The 20269-nt window shown below is 47.4% G+C and overlaps 1 protein-coding gene across 6 annotated transcripts in view; it reads left to right on the top strand.

Moving 5' to 3' along the window:
• TMEM181 (transmembrane protein 181) overlaps positions 1-20064 on the top strand; it is a 72459-nt gene extending 52395 nt beyond the window's left edge. For all 6 annotated transcript variants that reach the window (XM_036871001.1, XM_036871003.1, XM_036871006.1 and 3 more), the window contains 11 exons: positions 7069-7149; positions 8824-8923; positions 9456-9586; positions 9821-9912; positions 10896-10953; positions 11591-11693; positions 12281-12332; positions 14280-14362; positions 15375-15464; positions 16241-16307; positions 16731-20064. In XM_036871001.1, the coding sequence (XP_036726896.1) occupies positions 7069-7149; positions 8824-8923; positions 9456-9586; positions 9821-9912; positions 10896-10953; positions 11591-11693; positions 12281-12332; positions 14280-14362; positions 15375-15464; positions 16241-16307; positions 16731-16809 (936 nt within the window). In that variant the 3' untranslated portion in view covers positions 16810-20064. The remainder of the gene's footprint in view (positions 1-7068; positions 7150-8823; positions 8924-9455; positions 9587-9820; positions 9913-10895; positions 10954-11590; positions 11694-12280; positions 12333-14279; positions 14363-15374; positions 15465-16240; positions 16308-16730) is intronic.
• The last annotated feature ends 205 nt before the right edge of the window (positions 20065-20269 follow it).

Raw genomic sequence — 20269 nt, 5'->3', positions numbered from 1 at the left:
TTTCCTTTCCTTCACAAAGCCCCGGGGGTGTGACTTCTGGACCCCTCAGACTCCAGGTTTCCTCCCCATGGCCCCGAATCAGCCTGGCCGAGAGGGGTGCCCCCCTGGGGAGGGAGCAGGTGGCCCCCCAGGTGCCGGCTCCTCTAGAAGCTGCATCACCTGTCGGACCCCGCGGACTTACTCTGCTGTTCAACCTAGTCTCGTTCATCCCGGGCTCCTGCGGTGGGTTTCTCACGGTTCAGACGCTACTCAGACGCCCCACTCTGCTCCTGAATTTCTTCCCAGTGCTTTCAGCTTCCTCCCCAGTCTCTCCCGATCTTTGAGTTTGAATGTGGATTCTGTTCCTTGTTGCGCGAATGATTTCCTCAAACTCTGTCTTCAGAAGATCTGATTAGCATTCTGCCTGTGTCCTCAGGTTCACGATGCAGAGGTTGAACCCAGATGGGGCCTCAGACAGATGCCGTGAGCTCAGGCACTCTTTGGACTCATCTTGTGATAACATCTGTGCTTTAGACTTTGCTGTTTCGCATCCTTCTGATTGGAGAATGCGGAAAGAAAAGAGCACCGTGTTTTCCCAGCGAGGGATCGCTCCTTTCTGCCGTCTTTATAGGGACGTCATCCCCTACAAGCCCTTTATCAAAGTGCTCAGCAGTTTTCCCCACAGGGTTTACCTCACCCCGGCCCTATTATGTGGGCTTGGGCCACTGTTTTGTTTGTTTTTGATTATGGTTCTCTCCTTCCCGTCTTTTGTATCTGTTTACATTTCCTCTTAAACTTATTCCTAAATAATTTGATACATGTTTCAGATAAACCTGGTTCATGTCATTCCGCCCTTGCTGGTCGAAGGCAGCCCATGTGATCTCATCTTAGGGCTCAATAAGGAAGTTGCAGTCAGAGCAGCTCTCCTTGAATGATGCCAACAGCCAGAGCTTTGTTTTGATAGCTCTCCTCGGCATCCAGAAAGCTGAGACGTAGGACCCTCGGGTTTGTGAGGGATGTCACCTAAGATTTTTCTCCATTTTTGGTACATTTCTGTATTCCCAGTAACCGCAGAGGGTCTGGCAACAGTTAGGTTTGTAATTGAAGAATAACAGCGTAGCACTTCACCAAATAAGAAATTCAAATGGCCGGACAAACCTTTGAAATGCAAACCAAAACATTAGAGAATACAAGAAGGAATGTCTTTTTTTTAAAGCCTATCAAACTGGCAAATAGTCAAAACACCAACAAGAAAAATCACATCTAGCGTTGGTGAAATGTAAGGACACAAGTTCTCATACAGGTTAATGGGGTGTAAATTGGTTGAACTTTGGGGGCCAGTTTGGCAATGTATCAAAGCCTATATGTGTATGTTCTTTTTGACCTAGTAGTTCTACTTCTAGGAGTTTATTCTAAAGAAATAATGAAAAAATGTCCACAAAGATTTATGTTCAAACATGTTCCTCATAGCAGGAAGTTGGGAGAAATCTCTATTTCAGCAGGAATGTTCTGGTTAAATAAATAAATTAGTTCTTCTGTACCTGTTAAAATAATAAACTGGTCACAAAGTAGGATAGATAGCACAAACCACATACTGATTTTTTTTTAAAAAAGAAAAGTACATGAATTAAAATTGTTAATTAAAATTTTGTATGTTAGAAAACTGAAGACCATCTCTGGGTGGTGGGGTTAATGTTTATTTTCTTTTTTTCCCCTCTATTTTTAATAATGAGCTTTTATTAATTATATTTATAATCAGGAGGGAAAATTATTTGTTTTTAAAAAAAGCAACTGGTATTTGAAAGAGGAAGTCTAAGATACAGTCCAGCCGTTCACTCCGAGAAGTTCAGAGCTACCTGAGAGAGTCACAAGTTCACATTATGCCTACAGCTTGTCTAGAGATGCATTAAGAAATTAGAGAATCTTATACAAAGTGTTTCTATATCTTTTGTAAAATTGCTGTTGAAGGCAATATCCATTATGCTGTGAGCTCTCATCTAAACTTTCAAACAGAATTCCTTTGACCATTTGTTTTAACTCCTTTTATTAGAGAATGAAAGCTGTGTAGCTCCTCACATTTCTCTTTTGGTATTAGCTGCTACAAATCTCCGAAAGGTGTTTTATGCTGAATTGTAGTAATTACTAACATCCTGGCATGGGTTGCTGGTATAATTACCATCTTTCTTTACTGTTTTACCTTTGAAAACTCCTTTAAAATGGTTCCTGTCTAGTCTGGATTTTTATTATAAACTACCTTCATTCCTTTTTGGAAGCAAACGAAGTATAATGAATACAATACATCTTTAGAGTATCTTAGTGATGCTATTACACACCCACCAGAATGGCTAAAACGAAAAAGGCAAAAAAATGTCAAAGTTGACAAGGATGTGGAGCTGCCAGAGCTCTCATACTGTGCTAGTGAAAGTGTAAATTGGTGCAACGGAAATGCATAATATATTGACTAAAGGACTTATATTTAAACCCATAGACTTGGGTCCATTCAGTGACCACTCTCCTGTTAGGGCGCAGGCACTCACCACTGCTTGACAAGATCCCTGTGGACCGTTGCCCTCCTGGCCCCAGCATCACTGGGCCCGCGGCTGCTGGAGGGCCGCTGTCTATGCTGTCTGTAGCGGAGGGGCTGGGGCCCTGTCCTCTGAGCTTCACGCCTTCTCAGGCTCACTCTAGGGAAAAGGAACACTTTTCAAACCCTTGGCACCAGTGAACGCCAGGTGGAGCTGTGAGGCCGCTCTGGCCTCGGCGGGACACAGAGGCACTTCTGCTCAGCAGCTGCTGACAAGGGCGGCCTCCTGGAGGGAGCTCCTGGGTGGCAGTGGTTTCCCTGCAGCAGGAAGGGCAGGGGAAGGGCCCCAGGAGCAAGTAAGACTGACCCCACCATCGCAAGGTATTGAGCACCCACCGTGCGGCAGATTCCAGCCCAGGATCCAGTCGCGGAAGCCAGGGTTTAACGTTGTCTTTCTTCTTCACCCCAACTCCTCATCTTTCTCCTCCTTTCCCCTATGAACTCACATTTTAGAACTATTGGGTTGGCCAAAGAGTTCGTTCGGGTTTTTCCGTAGGATGTTACGGAAAAACCCGAACGAACTCTTTGGCCAACCCTATAAAATGCGTATTTTAGGTTTAGCTATTTATGTATTGAGTAAAGCATTGTTTTCTAGTGCTAATTTTTGAAGTGTGCGAGTTGATTATTTTGTGCTCCTCTGACAGAATCCTAAGACTGAATCCCCCCTCCTTCTGGGGAGTCCATGGTTATTTTCTTTCTTAAGAGTTACAGTAAAAAAAATAAATAAATAAATAAATAAAAAAGAGTTACAGTCTCTTGAGGGTAAAAAGATACGTACTTTCTTTGCTGTTACTTTAAACGTATTTTGTGAGTCTTTTCTTGATGGTAACACTTCTTTTTTCTTTTCTTGATCATGCCTTAAAATCTATAACTAAGATATGTATTATACTTTTTTCTTTTTGAATATTATGTTCACATCAACACTCCCCCCATCATTTGCTCATAATCACTACTGTGATTGTTTTGTAAATGATACTGTTGTAAAATGTAAACAGTATAGCAATAATCATAATAGCTGTAGTGTTTTGGATTTATAATAGCAGCTATTATTTACTGAATATTTGCTCTTTGCCAGGCACTGCACTAAACTTTTTATATGCATCCTCTTATTTAAATGTTATGATTGTTATGATAATTCTTCAAAGTAGCTATTTTATGGAGGAGAAATCTGAGGTTTAATGAGATTAAGTAAATACGAATCTCTGACTTCACAATTCATATGATCTTAATTACTATGATTTCCACTTTCCCATTCACATCAATTGTTAATAGTTCTGCTTGCATTACAAATTCGTTTGTATGTTTTAGAATTTTATGTAAATGGAATCATACAGTATGTTTGGGTTCTTGCACTCAGTATAATTACTTTGAGACTGATTAGTGATGTTGGGTGTATCAGTAGTTCATTCCTTTGTGTTGCTGCGTGACGCTCCCTGTGTGGATATAGCACAGTTAGTTTATCCACTCACCTGCTCATGGATATTTGGATTGTTTCCAGTTTGGGGCTGTTATAAATAAAACTGCTGTGAACGTCTGTGTACAAACCTTTCTATGGACATGTGCTTTCACTTCCCTTGGGTAAATACCTAGGAATGGGGTGCTGAGTCATGTGTCAGGGGTCTGGTTAACTGTTTGGGACGTTGACAGACTGGGTTCAGAGTGGCTGTATTGTCTCACATTCCCATCAGCGGTGTGTGAGGGTCCCAGTTGCTTCACATCCTCATCTCGTCAGCACTCGGTAGGGCAGTCTACTTAGTTTTGGCCGTTCTAATAGGTATGTAGTGGTATTGCATTGTGGTTTTGATTTACAGTACTTTGAAAATATTGGTCTTCTGGTTTGCCCTTTTTGACAAGAAATCTATCATCCTGTCTTTGTCCTCTGTAACAGTTCTCCGCCCCTCCATCCCCCTCCCGCCACTTTTTAGGATTTTTCTCTTTTACTTATTTAAGCAGTTTGATTATGGTGTTCCTTGGTATACTTTTCTTCGTATTTCTTGTACTTAGGGTACATTGAACTTCTTGGATTTGTGAGTTTATAATTTTCAACAAATTTGGGAAAAATTTGGCCAATATTTCTACAAATATTTTTTCTATCCTCCTGCCTTCTTCCCGCCAATAGAAATTTGAGGACTCCAAGTATACATCTACTAGGCCACCTGAAGTTGTCTCACAGCTTACTGATGCTCTGTTCGTTTTTCTCTCTGTCTCATTTTACGTGGATCCTTTTGCCGTCTTCACATCTGTGCCCTCTGTGACGTCTTTTCTCTCTGTCTCATTTTACGCGGATCCTTTTGCCGTCTTCACGTCTGTGCCCTCTGTGACGTCTTTTCTCTCTGTCGCATTTTACGCGGATCCTTTTGCCGTCTTCACGTCTGTGACATCTTTTCTCTCTGTCGCATTTTACGCGGATCCTTTTGCCGTCTTCACGTCTGTGCCCTCTGTGACGTCTTTTCTCTCTGTCGCATTTTACGTGGATCCTTTTGCCGTCTTCACGTCTGTGCCCTCTGTGACGTCTTTTCTCTCTGTCGCATTTTACGTGGATCCTTTTGCTGTCTTCACGTCTGTGCCCTCTGTGACGTCTAATCTGCTGCTGACCACCCTCCAGGTCTCTGCTCCACGTGTGCAAACTCTCCTCTAGCTTCTTCACGTCCTTATCTACTAATTCTGTCGTCTGCGATTTCTGGGTCAGTTTTGATTGATTAGTTTTTTCTCATCATGTTTCATATTTTCTTGCTTTTTTTACACGTCTGGTATTTTTGATTCAATGTCAGACGTTATTGATTGCTAGAGTTTTGTGTTCTGATAAATATCCTTGAGCTCTGTTCTAGGATGTGGTAATGTTACTTGGAAACAGTGTTTGCTTTTCAGGCCTTGATTTTAAACTTTGCTAGGTGGGACCAAAGCAGCATTGAGTCTAAGGCTAATTTTTCCCCACCACTGAGGTAAGAGTGCTTGGAGTACGCGCTACAATATCCCTCTGACGGTGCATTTTTCTTACTGTTACTGGCCTTCTGTGAGTGCCAGTGATCCTTTCAGGGATTTTCCCCTGGCCTCGGGTGGTTTACTCACTCTCATGCGCGGATCAGGATTCAGGGGAAGACGTGGGGAGGGCGACCTTAGGCAGGTGGCTGGAGCTTGCTCTGTACCTCTGTTAGTACTCCGTCCTGTGAGTCACAGCCGGTGAGCTGTGTTCCTGCACTCACAGTGGTGTGTTTGCGACTCAGAGACCACTGGGCTCTGCTCGGGTTCCCCCAGGGCTTGGGGTGACCAGGGGGTGCACCTGTCCCCCATCAGCTAGAGATTATGGCCCTTCATTCCCTCGTGTCCAGTGTCTTTGTGTGTGTGTGTGTGTGTGTGTGTGTGTATACATTTAATGTTTGAGGCAAATAAGGTGAATCTGGTGTCTTTAACTCTATCTGTTGCTCTATCTGTTACAATTTTTAAATTGCTCAGATGATTTTAATTCAGTGCATTAAAATGGTGGGGCTCCCTAGCCCAGTGCAGTGCCGTGTCCTGGGCTCTGGTGAAGAATCTGGCTGGTAACCGAGGTGGGAAGGACTGCCTTCCACCTGCTGTCAGCACGTGGGGCCTCATCCTTGCTCTGTTAGCCATGCACTTGATATGAGTGAGACTACTCAGCATGAGAACTGACAACCGTCATTCCACAGTATTTTTTTTTTGTCTCAGATTCATATCTATAAGTTTCACTCAGTCTTTTTTAGAACATCATACTTACATTTTTGCATCATTTAAAAATCTGTGTCTTTTAATGGAAAGCATGGCTTTTTCTAATAAAGAGATTGACAGCGTTGATCTTTGATATGAGATTTAAAAGCCAAATGCTATTACTATTATTATAGAATAATTTATCTGCCAGATTCATCATTAGTATGCCACCATTTAAAGCTATTTTCAACTCTTGGTACAAGGTGTGTGTTCTTTAATATAAAAATAAAATGTACTAAGTATTAAAGTCTTAGAACATGTAAGAAAGTGTAAGAGAACATTTTAAACTACCTGTAGTCTCACATTTAGAGATAACTATTATTAATAATGTGGTGGGGACTTCCCTGGTGGCACAGTGGTTAAGAATCCGCCTGCCAATGCAGGGGACATGGGTTCGAGCCCTGGTCCGGGAAGATCCCACATGCCGCGGAGCAACTAAGCCCGTGTGCCACAACTACTGAGCCTGTGCTCTAGAGCCCGCGCACCACAACTACAGAAGCCCGCGCGCCTAGAGCCCGTGCTCCGCAACAAGAGAAGCCACCGCAATGAGAAGCCCGCACACCGCAACAAAGAGTAGCCCTGCTCGCTGCAACTAGAGGAAGCCCTCGTGCAGCAGTGAAGACCCAGCACAGCCAAAAATAAATAAATAAATAGAAGACATTAAAAAAAAAAAATTATTCCATTGTATGGGCACACCATATAAAAAATAAATAAATAATGTGGTGTACTTCCTTTTAGATGAATTTTTTTTCAAGTTGTTTTCCTGCTTTCCATTTTAGTGGAAGACTTACGACCCTGCATTTTCCCACTTGGAAATTTGGTTCCGATTCGTCTTTGTGGTGCTTACCTTCGTTGTCACTGTAAGTACCATTCACCTAACAGATTATGTCAGAATCCAAACAAGGGCAAAGTTAGTTCATAAATTATGGTTATTAGAGTGCGGGAGATTTACCTGAACTCTGAGACTCTCCATCCAGTGGGCCGACTTGATGGTACTAATATTCTGTATTTCTGCTGGGGTGCTGTGCTGCAAGAATGCTGTGGTATCTTTAGTAAGTAAGCACTGGGTAGTGTCACAGTAATTACAGGTCACTGACTTGTAAGTGAATTCTCATCGGTGTGCAGTGAGAAGTGCCATTTAACCTGTGTGGAAGGGATTCTGCCTTGTTTGAATGACCTTGTCTGAGTGCAGATACAGCACGTTCTTGGGTTTTTACATTTGGAAAAGTGGACCAGACCTTTCAGTCTTTGGGCTTTTTCAGGAGACTTCAGATGAGGGGCTTTGGACGTGCAGGCTCTCGGCTCATTTGGGATCCGAGGTCTCTGTCCACTGGTGCACCGTGTCTTTGCGGGGTGATAACCCACAGAGTACAGGCAGTCCCCACAGAGGCCCAGCCAGTGAAGGTGGGAAGTTATAAACTGGAGGAAAAGGAAGTGTGCCTGAAGGGTGGTATCCTGCCCCCGTCAGCTGCCTGCCCTCTGCTGGCGCAGAAGGTGTGACGTTCAGGACGTCCGCTCTTAGCGGTGCTGGCCGCTCCACTTGCCACCCAAGGAACTTGTGGCTTCGCAGACTAACTGTGTACAGAAGGACACAGGCTCACGGGGGACATGTGAGGAAAGTGCCAGACGGTGGTGATCTGGGTGTGGCTGGAAGGCAGGACACGGCCACAGAGTACCCTGAGAGCTGGGATGGCCAGGGCCCCCCCGGTGAACTCACTAAAGGAAAGCGGAAAACTGCTGTTTATATTTGGTCAGAAATCCTTGCTGTTCCTTGAAGGATTTCTGTTGCCTGGGATTCTGCTGCCGTACTCTGGGGCCCAGAGAGCTGGTACCCAGGGCCCCATGTTCTCAAACAAGAGAAATGGGCCTGATTCTGACAGATAGACTGGGGGAAATGGTCCACAAGCCCAGGAAGTCCAAATTGCTTAGGAAATTATTGGCTTACGTTAGACTGCAGAAAAAAACAAAAAACGAAACAACTCCAGGCGTAAAAATCACAAATTATATGATGTTTTAGAGTTTAAAGAAACCTCTCCCATGGGCCACTGCCCCTTCAGGGAGGTGTTTGAAAAGAAGCACATCGTCTGACCGTGGTTATATATAAGCCTCATTCCTCGGCTTTTCCTCTGGGAGTCCTGGTGCCTCCCTAGAAGCTGGTGTCATCTGTGAAAATCGCACCTCTGGGAGCACGTGGCCTGTGCCCGGGGAGGTCCTTCCCTGCGGCTCAGTGGGAGCCAGCCTGGTAGAAACAGCCTGCCCAGGAGGAGGCTGGGGGGCCAGGGGGGTTATGGCCATTATATTCCTCGTCACTTCCTGCCCCTGTGAGAACAGCCGTGACCGTCTTATCGAGGCTCCTTTGCAGCCATTCACCGTCTTCTCCCAGTTGTCACTGATGGTCTCAGGGTCGGTTCAGCAAGGGGTTGGCTCAGCAGGTCTTGGCTGGCACTGAGACCTGTGATTCAGGAAGGCAGACGTAAGGTGATGCTCGGCGGGGTGGGCAGAGACGGTGACTGGGGGCCTGGTCTGGTTCGCAGTGCCTGTTCGCTCACTCCCTCCGCAAGTTTTCCATGCGAGACTGGAGCATCGAGCAGAAGTGGATGTCCGTTCTCCTGCCTCTGCTGCTGCTTTACAACGGTAGGTGCCATGTTTACTTTGGCGCTTTCCCCTTTAACGTTGAAAGCTGGAAGGCATCCTGGAGGTGGCCTGGGGGCCCCTGAAGGAACAGGTGGTAGCGCCCCGTGCGGCCCGAGGGACATTGCTCCAGGACGCGGCGGGCGCCTGCAGCTTTCCCCCTGCCTGGAGGTTAAAACCCGGAAGGGCCGCAGACACCGTCTTGGGACTTGGCTGAGGGTGGCAGCAGCGCTGTCTGCTCCTCGTGCCCTGCTCCAGAAAGCATCTGCTTCCAGAGCTGCGGCGCCGGGACTCCCAGGCCGCGGGGAGGAGCGGCTGGCAGGGGCAGACGGCACTCGGTACTCATTCCTGGAGCAATCTGTTCACTGGCTTTTCGGTTTTTTGAAAAACAAGACAGCCTTTAGTTCACCGCCTTCCCCGTGGCTCTGGCCGGGGGGAAAGCGATCATGAGTTCTGCCCTCACACGGGGACGGGGTGCCCTGCCGGGTGCTGGCAAGTCTGCCTTCCCCAGGCCTGTCTGCCTTTTGCCTTCCAGACCCGTTCTTGCCCCTCTCCTTCCTGGTGAACAGCTGGTTCCCGGGAATGCTGGATGACCTCTTCCAGTCTGTGTTCCTGTGTGCCCTGCTGCTCTTCTGGCTGTGCGTGTACCACGGGATCCGGCTGCAGGTGAGCCGTCAGCACTTCCGGAGGGAGTGGGGGACTCAGTCCTTCTGTGCCAGGCTCTGGTGATAATCCTTAGGGTGAACTCGCCCTTGGGAACCTGTCTTCAGCCTCATAGTCAACAGGAGAGTGTGTGCTGTGTGGAAATGATTGGAGTATCTATGATCCGTTGTGGTCTGTGAGGGGGTAATAGTTTGCTAGAATTACTAACTTCTCTATTTCTTTTTTTTTTTTTTTAAGGGGGAAAGGAAGTGCTTGACTTTCTATTTGCCTAAATTCTTCATTGTTGGACTATTGTGGTTGGCCTGTGTTACCCTCGGAATATGGCAGACGTGAGTAATTTTATTATGTGTGAAACTTCAGTCTTGGAAAGCATTTAACAAGGTGGACAGACCCATAGTCGACTGTGTTTTGTGAACTCATCCAGAAGGGAATCTGTCACCCAGTGTTTCACGACTTGGTAGTGTGACTTAAACTGAGGGTTCATTTCTGCTTGAATGGCATGTAGAGATGTACACGACTCTTCTAGTCTAAGGTGGAAAACAAAGGAGACCACATCTTTTCAGATTTCTCCTTACGAGAGGCAGAGACTCCATTTGTAGGAATGACTCTCAGGTCGGCTCCTGGTTCACCACTGTCCCCAGATGTTTTACGTTTCTCCTTTGGCTTGTGTCTTTAAACCTTCCCATCCTTATACCAGCTCCCAGGGTTGATCTTTAGTATTTTTGTCCGTCTGTCAAATGGCACCACCGCAGAAGCCTAACATAGTAACAACCTGATTCGCCCAAGTAGGATTTTCTGCAGAAACTAGTCCCATCTCAGGGGTATGATGTTGGCACCTGGCACAGTAACGATAGGACTCAGGTCGCGTCTCCGCTTCCCTCTTCCCACCCGCCTGTCGTCTCAGCCCAGTGTCATTTTGAAATGCGCTTCATAGAAGTTTATATTTACTTTTATTGCTTTCTTTGTGTGCTCATCTATTTCCTGGTGCCCATATATGCCGTTGAAAAGGTGCCTGGAAAACAGCTCTTAAAATGGAAAGAGAGCTAGTATAGGGATTTTCGTGATGATGAATACTGTACTTCACCATACTGATGACTGTGGACAGTAAGTTAGTAGTGTGTGTGCATTTCAGTAGGTAATTTGGAATTTCTCATAAATTGAGGATTACTTTTTAAAAATCTTTTACTGTTGGTCAGCAAGTAGTTTATGTTAGTAAGTTTTTTAGAAAGCCAAGTGAGAGAAAGTATAAAATAAAAAGTAAACTAGTTATTAATCTATGTTGTTTTTTTTTTTTATAACATCGTATTTCTAGAATTAATGAATTACATGATCCAATGTACCAGTATCGAGTTGACACAGGAAATTTTCAGGTAAGGATCGTTAATGAAGCCAGAGGAATTTTTTTTTAACTGCTGTCTTAAAAAGTCGCTGAATTTTGTAACTTAAATTGTGCTGTTGATACAAGCTTGCCAACTGGTTATTTGGGAAGGTCCATAGAAAGTTCATGTGTGGTTTAGACCCATCGTCTTCTAGGTGATCTAGTTCAGCCCCTCATTTCACAGAAAAGAAAACCAAGGTCCAGAAAAACTGAGCTCCAGGCCTGGATGCTTTCTGGGACACATAGCGCTGTCTTCCTAAGCAGGGCGGGGAGGCAGGCCCTCATCCCGGGGAGAGACAAGTAGGCGCCACTGCCGTTTATTGAGCACCTCCTACGTTCCAGGCCCCATGCTCGGAGCTTTCTGTGTGTCGTGGGGGCGTTCGCTCGTCTGATGAGCAGGGGCCGGGCTGTCCTCCTGGGGTGAGCTGGCCGCCTGTGCTCGCAGAGGGGTTGAGCCGGGATGAGGAGAGTCAGAGCGGCCGGAGCGTGTTCTCGTGCTGCTCCGGGCGGTGACCTTCAGGGCTCCGGGTCCCTCTTAGAAAGCTCTGGCTTTCCTGCTTACGTCGTCGGAGGGAGAAGCAACACTGAGACCGTGTTGTCATTCAAGTGCCCATCTGGTTTCGGTCCAGGGAATGAAGGTTTTCTTCATGGTGGTGGCCGCCATGTACATCTTATACCTTTTGTTCCTGATCGTGCGGGCCTGCTCCGAGCTGCGGCACATGCCTTATGTAGGTAAGCGCTGGTCTCAGACCCCTCTGGTGCAGGGCCGCCCGCGTGGGCGCGGGCTGGGGGGGACGACGGCCTGACCCGGAGGGCAGACCCAGGGGCTGGAGCAGCGCCTTCAGCCCCAGGGAGCCCAGGGCTGCAGGGGTGACTCTGGGCCATTTGGACAGTGCTTCGGGCCAACGCTGGAGGGAGGCCTGTGGGGTGGAAGCCAGCTGGGGCCCCAGGTGCCAGTGTGGCTGTTGGAGCTGCCTGGATCCTTCTGGAATCGCACCTTACAAAGCGGCAGGGGTGGTTTTCCTCGTCCTTGAATCGGGACAAGTCACCTGATGTCATAGGATCCTCTCCCCCAATCTGTCACAAGCAAAATAATAGTGGCCACGGCCTCGCTGGAGACCCTCCTGGCCTCGGGGGAGGTGAGACAGCATTTCTCCTGGGCTTCAGGTGCTAACAGGTTTAAAGTCCAGAGGGAAGAAGGGTTTTGTTCAGAAGGTTTGGCTTTTGTTTGGCTTTATTTTTGTCTTTAAAGATCTCTGGGATTAGTGGAATTTAATTCCAATTTGGTGATTTAATGGGAGTATTTACTTCTTTTTCAGATCTCAGGTTGAAATTTTTGACAGCATTGACTTTTGTAGTGCTTATCATTAGGTAAGAAGACTTTATTTCTTAAAAGAAGCAAAATGTGAGTTTTAATTTTACTGTCCTGAATGTCTTTTCTCCCGTTCTATGGGGTTAATTTTAGGGTGCTTCTAGCCAGCTGTATCCACTGGTCTGAGGCCTCCTCCCCCGGCAGGGCCCTGAGCGTGTGGTGGCTGAGGGAGCATGTCTGTTGTTCGCGCCCAGGGGAGAGAAGAGCTTGGCGAAGGCCCGCGGCCCAGCGCTGCCCGAGTTCCCCCCTTGCTCTGACATGTGCCCTGTAAGGCAGCAGATGCAGTAGAGACAAGTCGGAGAGTTAGGATCCTGGGTGACGTGCTTGGCACCTGGGCTCCTTTTGCTGCCCCAAGGACGGGACGGTAAGCGGGCATCATTGAAGCACACACGCTGCTGCCCGAGGGAAGCGGGCAGGAGATGCCACGCAGCAGAGCAGGTGCCGAGGACTCTCCCGGGTCCGTGGGCCGGCCTGAGGGAGCGCAGAAAGCCGGGTCTTTGAATGAATTCCAGATAATTGCTTGCTTCTTTTTGGTTTGTCGCTTTCTCCTAAAATCAAAATCCCGAAGGGGAACGACATCTAGTTATCTGCATTTCTTTCTCCGTCGTTTGGATGGCAAATAAGCGGCTGTCAGCCCTTTCCCTGGTGGGAGCCATGCCGGGCTCCGAGTGGCTGGCTTTCCACCCCTGCGCTGGGGTCCCAGCCTTGTTGGATGGGGGGTCCCGGAGGCATCTGGGTTCATTCACCCGCCCCTGCAGGAGCTGTGTGCATCCCTCGCCAAAGCATGTGAACTTGGCCTGGTCTTCAAAATGAGCTTGGTTTTATTCAGCATCTAAATTCACCTGAAAACAGAGGTTCATGGGTTGTTACTCAGTCTCTCTTCAGCCCTTGGTACAGCCTCACATGCACACCCTCACCTCCTTCTACACATAAACACCCCTCCCACCCCCTCACACAGCCTCGCCCTCAGGCTGCCCCAGTCCACGGGCTGGGAGCTACTGTCTCCTTGTAGTGACCTCTGTACGTCTGTCTAGAAGTTGTTACGCTTTTGTGATCTTTCTTCGTCTGAGTTTCGAGGGGATTCATTCGTGCAGCAGGTACCCAGGAAATGCCCCCACTGGTAACTGGGCAGACGGGTTCCTCGCTGTCGTGGCGTTTGTAGTCCAGGGGAGGAGGGCAGTGATAAAAGATTAAAAAATAGCCTAAACGCCGTAATGAAAGCAGAGGGATGGGCGATGGCAGGAGGGCCGTGGCTGCTCTAATGGGGCTCGTGGGCGACGCCTCTCCGAGCAGGGCGCCTGGGGCCTGAAGTAGGGCCCTGAAGCCTGGGCTCAGGGACAGCGGCGTCGCAGGGCGTGAGGGTGTGAGGGAGGGTGGCCGCCGGGAGGTCAGGGCGCCCCGCAGGCCATGGTGAGGAGTCTGGGTTCTGTTCTCAGTGGCGGGAACCCTTCGCAAGGTTTTAAGCCAGGAGGTGAAGGGACCTGGTTCACATTTTATTAAACAGTCTGTCTGGCTGGAGTGGAGATTGGACCCCAGGGAGGGGAAGTGGGCTCCCCAGTACCAGAACCCTCTGTCGGCACGTGCGTTGGTGGGCAGGTGTCAGACAGGTATGTGAACCACTGCCCAGCGGGGGAAGAGGACAAGGAGAGGCAGACTGTCCCCCGGGTCTGTTGGAGGAGATGGTCCAAAAGGCACAGACTGAGTAAGAGAAGAGGAGGAGCACGTGCCCGGGGACCTGGGTTCGAGGCTGTAACAAGGTCTGCGTCGGCATCGGCTGACCTTGTCCCTGGATCTGAGACCAGGAGCCCAGTGGAGGGGCTGTGTGCGCGTGTACGAGTCTCCATGCAGATGAAATCATGACTAGCCAGTGAATGTAGCAAGTTATGTGCAGCTAGTGCTGTCTCTTGGTATGTTTTTATGTATCGTCCACCCCCCTTCTTTTTCAGCATCGTCATCCTTTATTTAAGGTTCGGAGCACAAGTATTACAAGACAATTTTGTAGCTGAACTGTCAACTCACTACCAGAATTATATCCTTTCGTGGAAAGACGTCAGGTGTCAGGCACACACCCCGGTGGAGTGGGTAGCGTTGCAGGCCTGTGAAAGTCAGGAAGAGGCATGCCCTGGGGGCCTCACCCCTGTCCGTGTGAATGAGAGGCCCAGGGGCCCCAGCGCCTGCCCCCGCCCTCCACGCCCCACTCTCCTCTCTGTGGGGCAGGGCCTGGAACGGGTCCACTCACCATCCGAGCCTCGGGTCCGGCCAGGGCTGCCCGCCTCTCCCTGCAGGGCACCGGGGAGAGGCCGAGGCCTGATTTGAGGGTCCTGTCTCCCCAGATGGCATCCCTTACCAACTCCCAGATGTGTCCAGCCGCAGTTGACACCTGTGTCTCTGGGGAGGGCTTGTGAACAGCGGGACCTCCTTCAATTCCCTGGGGCCCCGTTGCCTTGGCAGTAAGCTCCTCTTCTGGATGCATAATCGGGTCAAGTGTGTGCTTCCCACTCCCGCTTTCAGTGATGCCATCCATCAGGGGAAACCTTGGGGCTCATCCCTCACGTCTTGGGTCCTTTCCGTGGGGCCTCTTCTCTTAACTTACATCCTTAGAATCGACACATGATTTTTCACAATTTTGTGACTGAATTTCACACAAAGCTTTTATCAGATTCTCAAAGGGGTATGTAATCCAGAAAAGATTAAGAAGGACTAGTTTGAGAGTCTGTTTCCAGTTCTTCCTTTTATTCTTGACTCACCCGTATTTATGTGGCCTTCCTGCCCTTTGCGTGTGACTTGCTCTCTTCAGGTCCTGCCACCTCCAGAGGCTTCCATGGATAGGAGAGGGCGCGGCTCACCTGTGGTTTTCAGGTGCCCTTGGAAAGTCATTGTAACCTCCGGCCGTGGGCCTGCCCTGTGGTGCCCCGATGTCTGGGTGTGGCCCCCGGGGTCCCGGCTGCTGCTTAGCAGTCCCTGACGGTTGCGGGAGGGCCCGGCTGACGTGTCCAAATAGACGGTGTCCCAGCTCTGCTGCTTCCCTTGACCAGTGTCACCAGCTGAATTCTTATCTTTCTACGGCTTGTTGAACTTTTACCTCTACACTTTGGCCTTTGTGTATTCGCCCTCGAAGAACGCCCTGTACGGTAAGCCACCGGCCAAGGTCGCTGACCAGGGAGCTTGGGCAGCAGCTCCGGCCCCGCCTCCCCGGCGCCCTCTTAGCGGGGAGACCCGGCGGGCTCGGCTAGTGAGCCCTGAGCCGCACGTGGAGCCCAGCGGGTGCCGTGTCCTTACAGCCCAAGATGCACGAACGGAGTGTGTCCGTGGGTCCTGACACGAGCGTGTCCGTCAGCCCCGCGAAATAAAGTCTGTTGGAAATGAGTGCCGTGACCATCAAAAGAAAGCCAGACGTACACCCCGCCCCACCTCCCAAAAGAACCAAACCAAAACAGCCCTCTTGCCCCGGGGTGAGAAGGGTGAGAACTCCCTGGAGCCGGGGCGGCGTGTGGCCCGGCAGGGCCACCTGGCTGTCCGTGGAGGGGGCGCTCAGCACGTGCGCAGAGGGTCCGGGCGGAGGCGACGGGTGACGGGCTGTGGACCGGCAGCCTTGCTCAGGCCCGGGGCGCGGCGGGCGCGGCGGGCAGACCAGGTCTCCCGGCCCTGCTCCCAGTGAGGACCTGCGGGACCCTGGGCTGCGGGGAGCCCGCCCGCCGGCTGCTCCGGGCGGCGCTTCCCCCCAGGCTCCCGCTCAGTCTTCCCGCGGCGCCCCCCGGGGACAGAACGACCTGTCCACCTGTCCGGCTCACGCAGGCGGTAAACGGGGAAGCGGGGATTGGAATCCAGCTCTTTCTGACTCCCACCCTTCTAGAACAGCATCCTGCCTCTCTGGGCTGGTGACGTTAAAATGCTTGTTGGTTTTCAGAGTCCCAGCTGAAGGACAATCCCGCCTTCTCCATGCTCAACGACTCGGACGACGACGTGATATACGGGTAAGTCCCCACCTCCGCCGAAGGCTGCCCCGGGGCCAGCGCTCGGCCTGCTTTCGCATGTTTACCGGAGAGGCTGGTGATCATTCTCAGACGATTTCAAAGGTATCGTCCCGTTTCTTTCACCTGGGAGAGTCATGCGATCCCCTGGTTTTCTGTTGTCATGTCACTCAGGCTTAGGTGGGTAGTGTCCCTTCCTGTTGGACACCTGTGAGTGGTGACCACAGGAAGAGCAGTTCTTTCTGGAAGAACAGACACCCTGGTGATGGGTGGGGCGGGAGGAGTGGGAGGAATCAATTGGTGACAGAAGTGGAGAGAGCGAGGCTAGGAAACGGGCTCTTGTTAGGACGGCGGGTCAGTGTGAAGAGGAGAATAAATCCAGTGCTGTCAAAAGCCGAATGGTATCAGAGGTCTCTTTTGTAACAGGAGTGACTATGAAGAGATGCCCCTGCAGAATGGCCAGGCCATCCGGGCCCAGTACAAGGAGGGGTCTGAGAGTGACTGAGCCCCCCCGTGCCTGCTTCCTGGCCTGCCCTGTACCTGCCTGAACGCAGACCTCTCTTACAAGCAGAGATTTCCTCATCCTTATTTGTTTACATATTTTTGAAAGGAAAACCAAAATTGAGGACAAATTTAAACAATGGGCCAAATTTACTGTTAGACTGACTGCATTTATTTGGGAAGAGAAGCACTGACAAAAAGTTTAAACAGCCAAATCATTTTTCAAAGATTTCATATGAGAGATAGCTGTTTTCAGTGGTGAGAAAGAAATTACTGCTGTTTTTAGTAGAGAGAATTATGTACTTAAAAAAGCAATTTACTAATTTCAAGTTTCTGGAAAGCCCTTGTGAATAAGGCCCACAGCATGGTGGTGGTCCTCTGCTCCCTTCCTTTCTTCCCTGCCCCGTGGTACCAATTTTTGACCCTTTAAACTCAAAGGGAAGCCTGTTTCTGTGGCTGCCCCACGAGGGCAGTCCTTCCCCATTGAGTGGCCTGTGCTCTGGGTGATCACGCCTCTCAAGTGATGGGTAACTTGTGTCGGTTGCTGTGTGAAATGTGTACGTACGTAATGGCTCTTTAGGGAAAGGGAGGCGGGTGGGCAGGTTCTAGCCCTTCACTGCCACCAAAGCAGAGCTGGTGTCTTGGAGTTCTGAGGAGCGTTTGATAAGGCTCGTAAGGAAAGGGTAAGATGATTGACAGGTTGTCAGCTCCCATGGGAAGGGTCTCGTTGCCAGGGTTTTCTAAGGGCCTGTGTGCACACGTGAGTAATGCGTGTGAGCGTTACATCATGAATATGAATGATGTCCCTGTGCATGGAGACATCATTCATATTCATGGGGAGGAGGGTATCCATTACAATTCCAGTAAGCAGGAGTTTCTGCAACTCTGTTAAAGATGATACCTTGTAGAGCTCTATTTGTTTTGTTTTTTAAATAAAAGTTAAACAAGTGATTGGTATACTACTACAGATTCGTTATTGCCAAAAAGTTCTTCAGCTTCACATTTGGAAACTAGATGAAAGAAGGTAAAACATTTTAGATGGCTTACGGAGGAACATCTTTGGGGAGAAGGTAACTTGTTGGGAATTATTCCGGCCCTGTGTGTCTCACATGGTCGTCAGCTAAACAGATAAATTGCTCTGTGTAAGAGCCGTCTGGAGCTGCTGAATCTGTGGCATCGTAGAAGGCCCTGGAGATTTCCAGTTCCTTTTTGTCAAAGGCTAACTATAGGAGGTAGAGATATCTCCTTTGCTTTTCATTTGGCATGCATACTAATCTCTCGCTTGAATGGTTTACCTGTGATCATTGCAGACATCCTGATTGATGCCATCTCGGCAGATGCAGAGGTATGGGACGTGATTGTTCTGCTGTGCAAACAGCCCCTGCACTTTCTTCATGTATACATTACCTCTCCAATTACCATTCAGAGCTAAAAGTTACATTCCACTTTAGGTAGTGCTGGGACCTTAGAGAGGTTCATGAGAGACTATTCATTATGACTTCATATCTTTCTTTTTAATTTAAACTTTAATGATAATGCACCTTTAATATGGATTCCATTTATATTTGTTTTTAAAACCTTGTAAATAAGAAAGTCTGAATTAAAACAGTTGTATTATTGCAAGGGTAATTCAAGTTTACATGATTTTTACATTTGCTGCAATGACGTGATTACTTTTTTTGATTCTGTGTATTCAGAGGAAGAAATTTTCTGTTACCAAATTTTACAACTTCTATTAAGACTAAGTAATTTTATGTAAATTGATGAAAACTTACTTGTGCTGATTAATGTATCCTAGTATGATATAGTTTACAAGTTTTAATCATTATAAAATAATTGTCCATAATTTGGAATGCTGTTATTTATCAGTAAATGTAAAGTATTTGAAGCATTTAGCTGTACACATTAGGTACATTTTAAAACTTATCCTCATCCTATAGTGTAGTTGTTAACTGAGGACTGATATCTTCATCCTTTGATTCTTATTGGCATCAAATCAGTGAAATGAAAAATATGGGAGCATTTATTTACTTTTTGTAACTAAGTTGGAAACGAGGAAAAGTTACAAAAGAAAGTACTTAAGTGGGAAATGGTTCTTTATTAAGTCATGCATTTTCAGTTTCTCTTCTCTAGTATATGTCAACATATTACATCTTACATGTAAAAATTTGCTTAAAATGTATAGCATTTAGCGTGTATTATATGAGCCATAGGTATTAGGTTAAAACACTAAAGTCTGCCAGAAACTTTAGACAGTAGCAAGAAAATGACTATGATTATTTTTTGGTCTTGGAGGGTATCAAAGTTTTGCAAACTTAAATTATAAAGGGCTGACTTTAGTTCTTCCATGGTAACAGCTTGAATAACATCATCTTTGGGATAATTTTTTATACTGGTCCAGTCTAGGGGAACCTGGAAAATGACCGTAGGCATTTCACAGTTTCCCTAGGGAGAGCTTCATTATCCGTGTGGATAAAGGTCTGCTTGATTTATTATTAAATCATTAAAGCAGTGCAGTGATGCAGTTTTCTCTCTCTTAAGCCCCATTTGAAAGGCTAAAGAAGAGGATATATAAAATATATTCAAGGTTTGTAAGATTGTTCCTGTACATAATTACAGATTGCAATAAAAGTTTAGATACATTATGTAAACCCAACCCATTAAATGGTCGGGTTACAAGACAGACATCACCAGCCTCAAGAATTCCATGAGCTACTTACTGAAGGTACAGTTACGTTCAGTAGATTATAATGTGGTCAGTAACTTATTTCCTGGAATCCTTTTCACAGGGAAAAACACAGAGGCTCATAGAAGGGATGATTAAAAGGGACATCTAGTGAAGACTAGACTTAGAACACTTAAGTACATTTATGTATTTTGAGGGTTTTAAAAACCAGTTGCCTTAGAGGTTAGACTTTTGAAAAACAAAGGTACAAATCTTTTCCGCAGGCCAAAGGGAAGTTGCTTTAGTCTGTGACATCTTGTTACCCTGTTTATCTTGATTTGACATGTTTTAGGTATACTGGGAACTATAATACCAGACTATGAAACACAGGATTTTCTGCTACTGAAAACTGCCTTTTTACAAAGAGACTGTAAATATTTGTAAAATAAAACAACTCTAAACCTTAAGCTCAAAAGGAAAGATAAAGCTATGTATTAGACCTTGGAACTGTGTCAGTGAGCACAGTAGTACTTGATCACAGAATGATCATTGTAGTCAATCAAAGTGAATAAATGTTTATCTATGGCAAATTTACACTTTGGGAATGGCTTAAGAGACTACCTTTCTATACTCTGGTTTCTCTTCAGGTCGTATAAATCTTTCACCTTTTACTAAGAGACTACCTTTCTGGTAGATGTTAATAAATTTTTAATATTTGATCCTTATTTACGTACATTGATTTGTTTGCTCTTTGCATGTGGAGTTAACTTGATCATTCAGGCATTGGTGCTTTAGGGAC

Source organism: Balaenoptera musculus, chromosome 12, assembly GCF_009873245.2.
Source record: "Balaenoptera musculus isolate JJ_BM4_2016_0621 chromosome 12, mBalMus1.pri.v3, whole genome shotgun sequence".
Lineage (NCBI taxonomy): Eukaryota > Metazoa > Chordata > Mammalia > Artiodactyla > Balaenopteridae > Balaenoptera > Balaenoptera musculus.
The sequence above is the reverse complement of the archived record's forward strand: the minus strand, read 5'-3'. Positions and strand labels throughout refer to the sequence as shown.